At 44.3% G+C, this 14,686-nt stretch overlaps 1 protein-coding gene across 22 annotated transcripts in view; it reads right to left on the bottom strand.

Annotated features, from left to right (window-relative positions):
- Positions 1 to 254: 254 nt before the first annotated feature.
- The window catches only part of CACNA1D (calcium voltage-gated channel subunit alpha1 D), a 293,921-nt gene continuing 279,489 nt past the window's right edge, over positions 255 to 14,686 (bottom strand). For 21 of the 22 annotated variants that reach the window (XM_077278290.1, XM_077278291.1, XM_077278292.1 and 18 more), the window contains 7 exons: positions 13,352 to 13,719; positions 10,513 to 10,539; positions 7,279 to 7,425; positions 7,036 to 7,199; positions 6,776 to 6,897; positions 2,884 to 3,204; positions 255 to 1,249 (listed from right to left, as the gene is read on the bottom strand). In XM_077278290.1, the coding sequence (XP_077134405.1) occupies positions 953 to 1,249; positions 2,884 to 3,204; positions 6,776 to 6,897; positions 7,036 to 7,199; positions 7,279 to 7,425; positions 10,513 to 10,539; positions 13,352 to 13,719 (1,446 nt within the window). In that variant the 3' untranslated portion in view covers positions 255 to 952. The remainder of the gene's footprint in view (positions 1,250 to 2,883; positions 3,205 to 6,775; positions 6,898 to 7,035; positions 7,200 to 7,278; positions 7,426 to 10,512; positions 10,540 to 13,351; positions 13,720 to 14,686) is intronic. The other variant, XM_077278306.1, reaches the window with a different exon arrangement.

Raw genomic sequence — 14,686 nt, 5'->3', positions numbered from 1 at the left:
CATCACTCTGATAATTGCATATCTTATGCAGATCTTCTGTTTTATAATATTTAATTTGACATAAAATATATATATTTTTTTAATTTCTTCATACATTTTGATTTTAAAATTTTCTTTCTCCATGACTTATGAATATATTGTTCTATTTCTCTATGGATTTCCAAAGAAATAAATAAAAAATAAATTGCAATTTTTAAACTGTTTTTTTTTTTTTCCCCGTGGTAGAACTACATAAAAATCAGAAACCAGTAAGATATTGCTGCAGTTCAGTTTTTACCGTAAATGGTTACAAAATATAGAACATCTCTTTACAAATACAAATCTTCGTATGATACACGTCATTTACAGAAAATCTAAGCGACTTGATTTCTGGGTGTCAGTGCGTTATTTGCAGCTTATTCCAGTGTCATTTGCCCTTTAAGATGATAGTAAAAAAAAAAAGTTGACTATTGAAATGATATATTCTCTATGTAAAGGTAACTTTACATTATCCAAGGTCCATGCTGGGGCGGACCCATACACTCGCTCTGTAGCAGAGGGTGAAGCCGTACTACCGCTGGTAAAGACTTGACGGTAGCAGCCAGGCATCTGATATGGCGGAGGGTAATGACGAGGGCATTTTGATTGTCATCACCATATGTAACATATTTGCAGCACTGATTCAGGTGCAACATGTGGCATACTGTTCATATATAGCACAATATGGTTTGACCATCATCCGTCACCATTTGTCGAGCCATTGCATTAGTAGACATGCCATCCTCCAGGACTTGGCTATTGGGAGTTGTCATCTACCAACATCCGGATGTGCCAGGAAGCTGTCCCCCACCACCACTCCTATCCATCCAGACTGGTCAGTCCTCCCATGTAGTGCCATGCATCGCTGATCGAGAGGCACTTTTTCTTTGTTGTTGTTTTTTATAGAATTCTACAGTTTTTGTATTTTTTTTTGTTATAATGTTGTTATACAAATCATTTCATCCGCTAAATCTTCTTCGTATTTATTGGTCTCCGGCTCCTCGTCACTGTACCCGGGGCCAAAGTCTTGAAGATCGTAGTCTCTCCTGCTTAGAATGGGGAACATATCGCCCCCCGCCGTCCCGTTTCGAATGCTGCCGTTCAGGAGGTTGCTGGCTGCGCTCTCCATCTCGTCAATAGTCATGTCGCAGGCATCAGCAATTTCGTGTTTTGTGGCAGACACAAATTTTGGATCTCGGGCGTATCTTCCCAAACCCTCTGATATTAGCACCTGGAAGAGAGAGAAGAAGCGATGACGTGAGATTACGGCGGAAACGCTGACGCTTAGACTGTCGACAGACGGGAAAAAGAACAGAAGAGGAGGTTTAGGACCCATTCAGACGTCCTATCTGTGTTTCCGCGGACTGGACATATCCATTATAGTCTGTGTCTGGTCACATGTCTGTTTTTTTTGTCGGACTGTTGTGGCCGCTAAAAAAACAACGATTCACGGAAACATATCCGTTTTTCAATTCACGTCATGGCTCAAAATCCTCCATACAAGCTTATGGGTCCATGAAACTCACGGAAAGCAGAAGCATGGCATCTGTGTGCGTTATTAACAGTTTAATGGGCATGTAATTAGTATATGAGAAAATCATTTATGGTAAAAACTAACTAATCGCCAAACACTGATGGAAATCGGTCCATTTATTCATGAAAGATAGAAGAAAGGACATCTGAATGAGGCATCAGAAAATTACCTACTGTTTAAATCAGGTTTTTGTGTCTCATGTGTTTTTTTCACATCTTGGTCTTTATTAAAAAAATAAATGAATTAGTAATCTTGTTTTTTGTAGGCTTAAAAATAAATAAATTGGTAATTTTCCTTTTTTAGACCTTTCAAGAGGAGTTTTCAGCAGGCTCCTTATCATAACAGGCAGGACTGCAATGACTGATAACACCTCGCTGATAACACAGGATCCACCATTCATCCCCTCTCCCTTTACAATGATCTTTGCACACGCTCCTTAGATGCTTCAATATAAATTGCAGGGCCTGTTCATTGCTGCTAATGTTCATGTAATGATTCCTGAAACAACAGGAAGTTAGAGTCTTAAAAAAAAAGCCCAGTGGCCAATGTGAAAATTGGAAGTTTTCTATTTTGTATTTTATAACATTTTGCCAATTTTTTTTAAAAAAATATATTTAACATAAAAACCTGATTTAACCAATAAGGTCATTTTCTGATGACTTCCCTTTAAGGAATGAGAACTATGGATATGAATGACTGTGTAAATGAGCCCCTTCGTATAGGTCACCTCTGTACGGGTGACCCGCCACCTCTGCTTTACCGTCTTGTTCCCTTCGTTTTACAACTTACGGTAGATAACATTGTAACAGTCCTATCCCCAGACAATCCATTATCAATTCTTCAGGACTTGACAGAATTTATCTGACAAATTCTGTGTCATCAGCATAAGACCCTATTCAGAAGTCCGATTTATTTATTTTTGAAAAACAGAGATGGAGCACAGACTTCTGAATGAATCCTAAGGTGAATTCACACTGAATGTGCAGTGTCGGATTTCCAGAAGCGCCATTAAATCTCTACTCCCCTGGGGGTTCAGCTGCAGACCCTCTCTCCATCTACTGGTATAGGATACAGAATATAACAAGTGCTGACTGCACTGTGAAGTAGACATACAATTTCTGCCCCATGCATTAAGAGTGTTTGATTCTTGTGCTGCTGAGATCTCACTGCGTGAAGCCCACGGAGCAGCGATGTGCCATGTACCAGGTGGCTTCATGTACTCACTGGCCCATGAACCGTCTCATCGCCCGTACTCATGAGTGACAGGTCCTCTTTGATTCAGACTTTAAAAGTAGGAAAGAGTTGCTCTGAACCTTTACTGGGGGACTTACGGCTTCCACAAGGCTGTCTGCGCTCCTCTGTTTGTCGCTCTGTTTGTTCCTGAATTCGTTGGGCACAGTCAGGTTGGATTGTGTAAATGTCCTATATGAAATATCTGTGTCGTCTGTGTACCATGAGCTCCTTTGCAAAGAGGGGAGACTCCCATTCATTTGCTCCTTAGATTCGGTGCGGTCTACCCGGATGAGAGGGGTGTAGAATGGGGTACGGTCCCGGTGGTTGGGAGTTGCCGGGGGAGTAGCCCAAGACCGAGTAGAGCGACAAGGCGAATGCTTCTGAGCTTTGCTGGAGTCCAGACCAGCCACCGCCATAATCTGGAAGAATGAATAATTCATTACTACAACAGACAGCGCTTCTGTCATTAGGAGCAATTAGTAATAACGTGAAGCCGACGAGAATGACAGTGGCTTCTGCCACCGATATAGAACGTACAGCCGCAGACGGCATGGTCCACGTCGTGTCAGCTGGATCAAAACAGGATACCCCACTAGAGATATGGACCACGATCCGGTCATTTGGGGTCCATCCACCTCCACCAAGCAGTCTCCATAGTGAAGATCTAGAACTCTGGTGGATCTGGATCAGTAAATGTCCACCACAATATACCAGAACCTTACATTACTTGTACCTACCGTTTTACAGGAGGTAGTTTATAGAGGGGCAGAGGAAGCAGTCACACCGGCGCATGGTGCCAGAGACGTCCAAAGACCCCACACTCCGGTATTTGGCAGGTGGGAGCCATACAACCTATCACTGGGTCTCAGGAGCTTCTGATAAGAGTTCAGCCATAGTCAGTCATTTTCCATAAATATACATATTTGTATGTGATGTAAATGTCGCAGTTCTCCTGAATCTGGCCTTCATTGGCCGACACAGGAAACCATGGGTGTATGCCGCAGCCACTAGGCAAAAAAGTTACACCCACCAACTGGCACAAAGCTGATCAGTTTTAGCTTAGTGACAGATTTGCGAGGCTGCTACATGGTCCTCCATTCATACTTTTGCCAAGTTCTACAGAGTTCACTCCTACGCCTCGTTGGATCCGAACCTTGGTAGAAAGGACCAGCAAGCCACAGTGACCCAAGCTCTGACTTGAAGGATACTACTCCTTTTCCTCACCCTTGGAACTGCTTTTGGAGAACCCAAGGTTTCCTGTGTCCCCCACTGAAGCGATACAGAAATTTAAGATTTTGGGTACCTACCATAAAATCTCTTTCTCGGAGCCTTCATTGGGGGACACAGCACCCACCCTTGTTTACTGATGGTTTTAGGTTATGTTATGATTGTTGTATTCATGTCACTTCCCCTACTGCTTTCTCACTAACTGACTAGCTTCTAGTCAGTTGGTGGGTATATTATACTCCTGAGGAGGAGATAACTTTGTTTGCATAGTGTCAACCTCCCAGTGCCAGCAGCATACACCATGGTTCCAGTGTCCCCCAATGAAGGCTCCGAGCAAGATTTTACAGTAGGTGCCCAAAATCTTCATTTTTTCCTTGAGCCTCTACGCTCCTGAGATACAGCCCCATCTTCTGTTTATATAAAGTAGTATTTTAAGCCAATAAGGGGTGATCCTCTGAAAAGACACACCTACTTGGCTAAAAAATACTAGATTTATATACAGGGAAGAGTTGGCTATATCTCAGGAATGGAGAGACGTAGGAACAAAAGAAAAACATCGCCGGATTCAGGAGAACAGCAGCATTTATACCAGGTTAAAAAAAATATATTTATATTTATGGCAAGTCCAGTGCGGCAGCTTTGATTACATTCTCACTCTCGGTACCTATAGATATAATTTCAGTACAACATTTGCTCAGTTATCGTAGAATCACCACTTCAGAGCTGACCATTAATAGTCACCAGGATGGAGCTAAGGCTTTGAGACATTAATACATTTGATGATGATGAATCGCAGGACTAAGGACACAGATCTCATTACACTGCCCCGCCACAAGGTGACTGGGCTGCGTCACAGGAAGAAACAGTAATTTGTCAGGATGGAGAGAACAAAGATTGGAGAATTACGCTTCATTAATAGGAGCAGCCAGGACTGATCTGTGGTCCAGACATAGATGACTTGTGACAGCCCGGAGAAGATGGAGACTTTGCAGCAGCATTACCTACAGATTCTGGAAAATGTCACATTAATTGAACGTGTCTTGCGGCTCTAGAACAGGAAATGCAGCTTTAAAGTGAAGCTACTGCGGGCACAGATGTCATATTAAACTTAAATGGACCAATATATCACGAGGAGACAGATCGTCATCAGGGACGTGACCGCTGCAGCCCGACGCTCCCATTCATCTCTATCTGGCTGGGTATTAGGGGGTCACAGAGGTCCCACACCTTTCATACTTTTAGGACGCAAACGTCTTCAAAGCGGGTGTCCGGTCTACAAAAATGAGCACCCATCCACTTAATAGGTGATAATCGGTGGATCCCGCCAGCTTCAGAATTGCACTAGCAGGCGCTAAAGCATGGAGCCTGGAAGTGACTTAAGCAAGTGGCCACTCCGAGACTCGCCCTATGCAACAAGCTCTATACAACAGGATTAAAATTCCCTCCTTTCTAGGGAAGAGATAAGATTTTTCATAAGAGGTAAATTGCAAAGTTGCGTGTTTTTATAAGCACTTTTGCAATTTTATCTTCATTAATAAATCAGAAACAAACCCTTTAAATTACTTTTTTATAACTTTTTTCAATCTATTAGAAAGATCTATATGAAAAATAGAAATCTTGCCATTTTCATATCGGCCACTAGGCCTAAGGCTGTGTGCACACGTTCAGGAATTTTCACGTTTTTTTCGCGATAAAAACTCGATAAAACCACTAAAAAAATGCTTACATTAAGCATCCTATTATTAGAATGCATTCCACATTTTTTGTGCACATGTTGCGTTTTTTTTCTACGGCAGAATCGCATTCCGGAAAAAAAAGCAGCATGTTCATTCTTTGTGCGGAATCGCGGTGATTCCGCACACATAGGAATGTATTGATCCGCTTACTTTCCGCATGTGGCTATGCCCACCATGCGGTAAGTAAGCGGATCATGTGCGGTTGGTACCCAGGGTGGAGGACAGGAGACTCTCCTCCAGGCCCTGGGAACCATATAATTGTTTTAAAAAAAAGAATAAAAAATCGTGACATTCTCACCTTCCACTATCCCTGGCAGCCTTCCCGCTCCTCGCGATGCTCGCGTTCCCAATGATGATTTGCGGCAATGACCTGTGATGACGTACTGGTCTAGCGAGATTGCTACGTCATCTGGGGTCATTGGCGCTATAGTCATTATTGGGAACGCGATGAGCGGGAAGACTACTGGAGACGCCGGAAGGTGAGAATATCACAATTTTTTTTTTTTTTTTTTTTATTATTTTTAACATTAGATCTTTTTACTATTGATGCTGCATAGGCAGCATCAATAGTAAAAAGTTGGTCACACTTGTCAAGCACTATGTTTGACAAGTGTGACCAACCTGTCAATCGGTTTTCCAAGTGATGCTACAGATCGCTTGGAAAACGCTAGCATTCTGCAATCTAATTACACTTGTAAATCGCAAATTTCGCATGCGTTTTTCCCGCGGCAGGGAGTTCCGGAATTGCCGCTGAAATTCCACGGCAATTCCGGACGTGTGCACGTAGCCTAATACTAGGCTCCTAATGGCCCGTAAAAAAACAGTCTTGATGAGGGTCTCGGGTATAGGGTGAGGCATCTGATTCACTAAAAGACGCATGTCTCTTATTGAATCAGACAAGGCGCGAAGTGGCGTGTGCCTCCATGTGCCCCTCACCACAAATCTGGAGTAAGATTTGTAGAGTTGGGGTAGGTCGCCATGCCACAATTACACGCATGTAACATCTGTACGAATGTGAGACATGTACCTGCTGCTGCATTAGATGGAGGGGTAATGCCGTGCGGTGATGAAAGGCTGGGGACAGAGGGATGTCATCCTGACTGCTTTGTCTTCGGAGGCATTCAAAATTAAATGAAGATCTTCTGTTTGCTGCAAAATGGAGAAAAAACAAGACAATGAGGTCACGGCCGTCCCCAGTCCCTCCCTGCAGCTGCACGGTTCATGAGGTCGTCAATTTAAAAATGGCCCAAATCTCCTGATCAGACTCTTCGTAGGGAATCTACTCACATGGAGGAGTTGGGGGCAGTAATCTCCGTCTTGGTGACTTTCTAGACTCATAACATATGTGAGGATCATCTTCTTCAAAGAAGCTGTGCGGGTGGTGGTAGCCTTTGGGTCTCTCGTAGTCGAGGTCGTTGGCTGGATACAACGCTGGTTCCTCATACAGTTGCCTGAATAAAGGGTTGTGATTAGTTTCCGGAATTGTAGTGGTAGTAAAGACTGGATATTATGAAGAGCTGGACCTCGCACCTGTCTCCTGAGAGCATGATGTCCTCCTCATAGCACTCGTCTCCACTGTAGTACTCCGGCTCCCCAAGGTAAGGATCCTCGCTGTAGTCCAAGAAGTCGGGATCTTCACGGAAGATGACCGGTAGGTTTCTTTCTCCAGACTCCGATCTAAGGTAATAAAAAGCAGCAGATCACAGAGAGCGTTTCCCGTCCTTGATGGGTTAAATAATAAATATTACTAATTTCATGTGCCGAGATTAAGGCCGAATTAACACATCTGCATATGTGCGGACCACCGAAGGTCTACTGACCCACACTAACAGGCTCTGACGGATAACAGGGTGATGGTTCAAATCAGGAGACCTCGGTCAAACTGTGGTCCGCACACAGGCCTTGAAATATGGACGTGGAAGGAAGGCCAAGTTCACACGCTCATTATTTGGTCAGTATTTGACATCAGTATTTGTAAGCCAAAACCAGGTTCCATTCCTGGTTTTGGTCTACAAATACTGACCAAATACTGAACGTGTGAACGTGGCCTAAGACAAAAAGTTGGACCGGCTCATCAGAGGAACCTTCGTTGAGTCCAATCTCTAACAAAGGATGGCTGTACATGTGCTGTATAGATTGATGTGCCTTAAAATAAATTCCTATGCTTTCCCCGAGAACCTCACACTAAGGAAGTGCTGTTTTTGGAGAAAAAAAACTATCTTAACATGCAACCAATTTAACATTTCTTTTTATATATAATAACTCCGCCAGACCCAAAGCTTCAATGCCAGCGCTCCCCGGCGTTCTCTTAGAATTGGAGCGACTGGGGGTCATTATGATAACAACACAGTAATGGGGACAGAACAATTCCTAATGTGGTCATTCTGTCTCCATGCAGCAACATCTTATCGGCAGCACATCCTGTTTACATGGGTCAATGTGCTGCCGAGAACAAAAATCATAGCACCTGACAAACGAGTGTTCTGCTGGATCGTCGTATGATTGACGGCCTATTTAGGTGGACCAGTAATTAGGAACAAGTGTTCCCATGAACACTCAGGCTGAAAAAAGACAAAGATCAATCTTTCTTCACCAATTATAAACTAGTTGGACAATGATTGGCTTGTCTACTTTGTGGATCTGGTTCCATGAGTTATATCCATACAGGGTCTGATATTATCAATACTGATTGGTCAATGCTCACCCTATGGAGATTAGCATAATACCGCCCACGAGGAACAGCACAATGCACAGTACCAAAAGAAAATGCTGCAGCAGAAATATTTTATGGGGAACGAAAGTATTTCTGTAAGGGTACGTTCCCAGGAATATGTTCCCAAAATCTCATTACCACGCTACAGGGAAAATCAGCAAAATGGCGCTGCAGATGTAATGCGGAACGACAATTTACGCTGCAGATATCACCTGTTGCGATGTGATGGTGACACGTGCGGCCTTTAATGCATCCAAACTCCTTGAGCAGCACGTCCATGCTGAACTTTCCTCTCACTTTGCATCTAACTCTCTCTTCGACAACCTACAATCTGGCTTCCGTCCCCACCATTCCACTGAGACTGCCCTGACCAAAATTACTAACGACTTACTTACAGCCAAAGCTAACAGACAGTTCTCTATTCTCCTCCTCCTAGACCTGTCCTCTGCCTTTGACACAGTTGACCACTGCCTCCTACTACAGATCCTCTCTTCCTTTGGGGTCAAAGACCTCGCCCTATCTTGGATCTCCTCATACCTTACCAACCGCACATTTAGCGTTTCCTACTCCCATACTACCTCTTCATCTCGCCCCCTCTCTGTTGGTGTCCCTCAAGGCTCTGTCCTAGGACCCTTACTCTTCTCAATCTATACACTCGGCCTGGGACAACTCATAAGGTCCTATGGCTTCCAGTACCATTTATATGCCGATGACACTCAGATCTACCTCTCTGGTCCAGATGTCACCTCCCTGCTCTCCAGAATCCCAAAGTGTCTATCAGCCATATCCTCCTTCTTCTCCTCTCGCTTCCTCAAGCTCAATGTGGACAAATCTGAACTAATTATCTTTCCTCACTCTCGCATATCTTGCCTACCTGATCTATCTATCAAAATAAATGAAATCACACTTTCCCCTGTCCCCAAAATCCGCTGCCTCGGAGTAACCCTTGACTCTGCCCTGTCCTTCAAACCGCACATCCAAGCTCTCGCCACCTCCTGTCGCCTCCAGCTCAAAAATATTTCCAGAATCCGTCCTTTCCTCAACCCACACTCTACCAAAATGCTCGTGCATGCCCTAATCATCTCCCGCCTCGACTACTGCAACATACTCCTCTGTGGCCTACCTTCTAACACTCTCGCACCCCTCCAGTCCATCCTTAACTCTGCTGCCCGACTAATTAATCTCTCTCCTCGCTACACTCCTGCTTCCCCTCTTTGCAAATCCCTTCACTGGCTCCCAATTTCTCAGCGTATCCAGTTTAAATTACTAACACTGACCTACAAAGCCATCCATAATCTTTCTCCTCCGTATATTTCCACACTAATCTCTCAATATCTTCCCTCACGTAATCTCCGGTCCTCCCAAGACCTCCTCCTCTCCTCCACGCTTATTCGCTCCTCACCCAATCGCATCCAAGACTTCTCCCGAATATCACCCATCCTCTGGAATTCAGTGCCCCAACACATCCGGTTATCCACTACTTTTGGATCCTTCAAAAGAAACCTGAAAACCCATCTCTTCAAAGAAGCTTACAGCCTGTAAAGACTACACGGCCACCTCAACACCAATGGAGCTACTGCAACCCTCGACCTACTGTCTCCTTCCCCATAATCCTGTAGAATGTAAGCCCGCAAGGGCAGGGTCCTCTTCCCGCTGTACCAGTCAGTCATTGTTAGTTTTGTTTACTGTAAGTGATATTTGTATTTTGATGTAACCCCTTCTCATGTACAGCACCATGGAATCAATGGTGCTATATAAATAAATAATAATAATAATAATAATAATGCCCCCCTGCTCATAATTCTGCTGGTACATGGACATGAGCCAATTTTTTTCTAAAAATCTGTGATTGGCAAATTTTAGGTTGAGGATTTGGAATAATCAAACTCGTCATCGGCTTTGAGACCAAGTCGTGGTTGGCAGTGAATGGTATACGGTATATACAATACACAGCATGCAGACACTACAGCCGGGCATGTAATAACTACTCGCCTTCGCATATATTGTATGGCACAAGCAGCTATCTCACCCACGGACACAGAGGAACATACCTAATATAACTCTCATAATAGCGGGTCCTATCCACGAAAGCCATACAAATATGGGAAGATATTTATTAGACAGGGAATAAATATCAGTTATTACATATCTAGACGGCACAAAGTGGCACAAATGCAGTGAAAAAGAAGAAGAAACTGACCTGTAGAGGGTCTAAGAAGAGAAAGATTAACACTTCATGCAATTAGTGCCATATACAAGATAACAACAGTGCTCAGATATAGGGGCGTAAAGAATGGCGCCCAGATGAGGGTGAGAAAACAAAGGCGTATACCCAAAATCACCCCCAAACTTCTGCTTCCACAGCTCCTGCACCCATTGATCTATGAAGCCGGACAGAATGGAATAAACCTGCCCATGATTGGTGCCCAGATAAGAAGAGTCATTGACGGCTAGGTGGCACATGCCATGAGTGATCCTCTGTGCCAGGGAGAAACCCACCGGAGGCTGAGCACTGCAGCACCAAACTCTTGTTGTCTGTGGGCAGCTATAATGGTAAGACCCCATAGTGCAGCCCAAAAAATGGACCCATGAGCGAGTGCACTGAAGCGAATACCCCTTAAGGGCTTATTCGTACTCTGTGGTGGGTGTCTGCGGCTTTCATCTGTATGCAGCAGCCGCTCCAGGGGGCCCTCACCTAAACCCATGTGTCAGATCATAGACCTGGTTTAGGGTAGGATCCTCTGACCACATCAGCCACTTTCATCCGTATGCAGCAGCCGCTCCAGGGGGCCCTCACCTAAACCCATGTGTCAGATCATAGACCTGGTTTAGGGTAGGATCCTCTGACCACATCAGCCACTTTCATCCGTATGCAGCAGCCGCTCCAGGGGGCCCTCACCTAAACCCATGTGTCAGATCATAGACCTGGTTTAGGGTAGGATCCTCTGACCACATCAGCCACTTTCATCCGTATGCAGCAGCCGCTCCAGGGGTCCTCACCTAAACCCATGTGTCAGATCATAGACCTGGTTTAGGGTAGGATCCCCTGACCACATCAGCCGCTTTCATCCGTATGCAGCAGCCGCTCCAGGGGGCCCTCACCTAAACCCATGTGTCAGATCATAGACCTGGTTTAGGGTAGGATCCTCTGACCACATCAGCCACTTTCATCCGTATGCAGCAGCCGCTCCAGGGGGTCCTCACCTAAACCCATGTGTCAGATCATAGACCTGGTTTAGGGTAGGATCCCCTGACCACATCAGCCGCTTTCATCCGCATTCAAAAGCAGCACCAGGGGGCCCTCACCTAAACCCATGTGTCAGATCATAAACATGGTTTAGGGTGGGATCCCCTGACCACAACAGCCGCTTTCATCCGTATGCAGCAGCCGCTCCAGGGGGCCCTCACCTAAACCCATGTGTCAGATCATAGACCTGGTTTAGGGTAGGATCCCCTGACCACATCAGCCGCTTTCATCCATATGCAGAAGCCGCACCAGGGGGCCCTCACCTAAACCCATGTGTCAGATCATAGACCTGGTTTAGCATAGGATCTCCCGACCACATCAGCCGCTTTCATCCGCATTCAGCAGCCGCTCCAGGGGGTCCTCACCTAAGTCCATGTGTCAGATCATAGACCTGGTTTAGGGTAGGATCCCCTGACCACATCATGGGGCCGAGCATTTCTAGTTATAACTTATCAGTGTGGCTTTGTCCACATTTGATCATGGCTTCAGTTTATAGCAGACATCACGGTCTACTGGATCAGTAGCATAAAAGATAGCCCCAGTGTGAACACAGCCCACACATTAACATATATCCATTATGGACCAGCAAATTATTAGCTCCTATAAATAAAAACCTATGGGAGGAAAAAGCAATTTAGGGATTTTTTGTGTCATTTTGCCCAAATCGAAGATGTGTAAAACTATTCATTATGTAAAATATAGCTTTATTTTACCGATATACAACTAATGCAATGACTATGAAATAATAAACAATTTAAAGGGGGTCTTCCAGCCTTTTGAAATGTTGATATTGCATCGCGGCTGATAAATATGGCACAAGCAATGTATGAACCTGCCTGAAACCTGAAGGATAGGCCTAAATTTACTAAATGTGTAACCTCTTTTTAATAATTGCGTTATCTCGAGGGGTATATGTACTTATCATCCATGAGAACAAAGCCTTTATGGGGCTGTAATTCCCAGCTGTATTCACTCACATTGATCACTACGGTAGCTGCGCCCCTTTGTTCTACCAAACGTCCAACAGGAATATGGTGGGCATATCCTTTAACTGGAATCTATCAGCAGCTTTTTGCAATGTATTCTGGAAGCAACATGATACAGGGGCTGAGACCGCGATTCCATCAATGTGTTACTTATTAGGCTGTGTGTTGCTGTTTCAATACAGTCAGTGTTTTACCAGCAGGAGATTAACACTACAGGACTAGGTGTCTTGTGCCTCCTAGTCAACTGCTCAGAGTAACCCCACCCTCATCACTGATTGGCAGCTTTTTGTTACTGTTCAAAGAATGCGGCCAATCACTTGTGTGGGCGGGGTTATACACAGCTCCGCATTCAGAGAACTGCAGCAGAGAAAACTGATTGGATCAGAATGACAGCAAGTGATATATCACTGGAATCAGAGTCTCAGTCCCTACATCACCATGCTCCTTTCAGATTACATAGCAAAAATCTGGTGACAGATTCCCTTTAAAGATCACTCCTCTAGATTGTGCCTCGTTCAATCTGTCTGATTGGTGTTCTTTAACTCTCAGTTTCACATACCAACTTCTCATGCCCCGAACTAGAACCAGCTCTGCCCCGTGTGCTCCTGTGTTAACCCCATATAACAAACACACCTGAACTCTTAACATGGGCATTACCTCTTTATACTGGACTTTCTTGGTTTCTCGTAGTCATTTCTAGCATACGGGTAGTAACCGTTCTGGGACGTGTGATCACGGACTAACAGACTGGCATGTTTCCCATTCATAGGTTTGAACACGTTGGCATTATTTAGGTTGGCATTTGTGGAGTTGGACACATGTTTCCCAGAGTATTCGTGGTTATGATGGTTGTGATGTATGGAGTTTCCAGCATGGGAATACATAGACTTGTCAGTGTCGCTGCCCGAGCGTATCGAGGGTCGCTGCACATGTAAGGGACGCCGGGTGGTATTGGTTTGCTGGTAGGAATCACGTCTATCATTGGCCACGTGATTGACATGGTTTCCAAACAGACCACCATTTCTCTGCAAACAAAAAGATTTCAAGAAGCCAAAGTTAGAAAAAGACATTTCATTCCATATATCTACATCTCCCCACTGCAATGCATGGTCCATTTTTTTTTAATTACAATTTATGCATTTTATTCTCCTGTTTGCATCGTGTTCTCATCTCAAGGATGTCACTTGGATAGATGTAGCATTCAAAAGGTTGTGTAGTTTAGGATTCTCATGTCTTGACCAACAAAGAGCAGCATATCTTCCCTTAAAAAGAAAGAGGCATGGAAATTCACATTGCCCGATCCTTCTCTCCCCATCAAATGTCAGGGGAGAGTTGGGAAGTGCCCATGCATGTCAGCAGGTCGTCTGGTCCTGCTAAAACCATCAGGTTTCAGATGACTTTTATCTAATATGTATGAGAACCTTAACATTAATTAGCCTTCCCCTGACTCCTATTGCAAAGACTAATTATATCCTATGTGTTGCATTTTCAGCTTGCCTCCTGCTTGTAATAAGTTTATACAAAGCAGCTCTTACAAGCAGAAGGCAGGCTAAAGCTCTTGAAATACAAAGGATAATCTGCACACAGTACTCACAGATATTATAAACAAGCAGTGTGAGTCAGGGGAGCTGTATAACTCTGCTGGTAATCACTGTGTGAACTCAACTACTTACCATATTACTGCCCTGATATAAGGCAGATATAAATAGATACAAAGAGGAGGTGATGGCTAGGAAGGGGTGATGTCTAAGAGCTGCCTGGAGGTATTTGATGGCAATCATGTCGTTCTTTTTTTCATAAGAAGTCAGAGATTGACCTACTGTTTACACATAAGATCATGAACTGGAGCGGTGGTCACACTAGAGATGACAGCTGCCCATAATCAAAGGTTGCAGCTGAGTTGGGGTGAAACAAATTACATACCAAGAATATTACTGGTAAACTGGAATTACAGGTGCAAAAATATAATTTTCTAGAGTGCTACTTTAACTC

This window comes from Ranitomeya variabilis, chromosome 8 (assembly GCF_051348905.1).
Source record: "Ranitomeya variabilis isolate aRanVar5 chromosome 8, aRanVar5.hap1, whole genome shotgun sequence".
Lineage (NCBI taxonomy): Eukaryota > Metazoa > Chordata > Amphibia > Anura > Dendrobatidae > Ranitomeya > Ranitomeya variabilis.
This window is presented reverse-complemented; position numbering and strand designations above follow the sequence as displayed.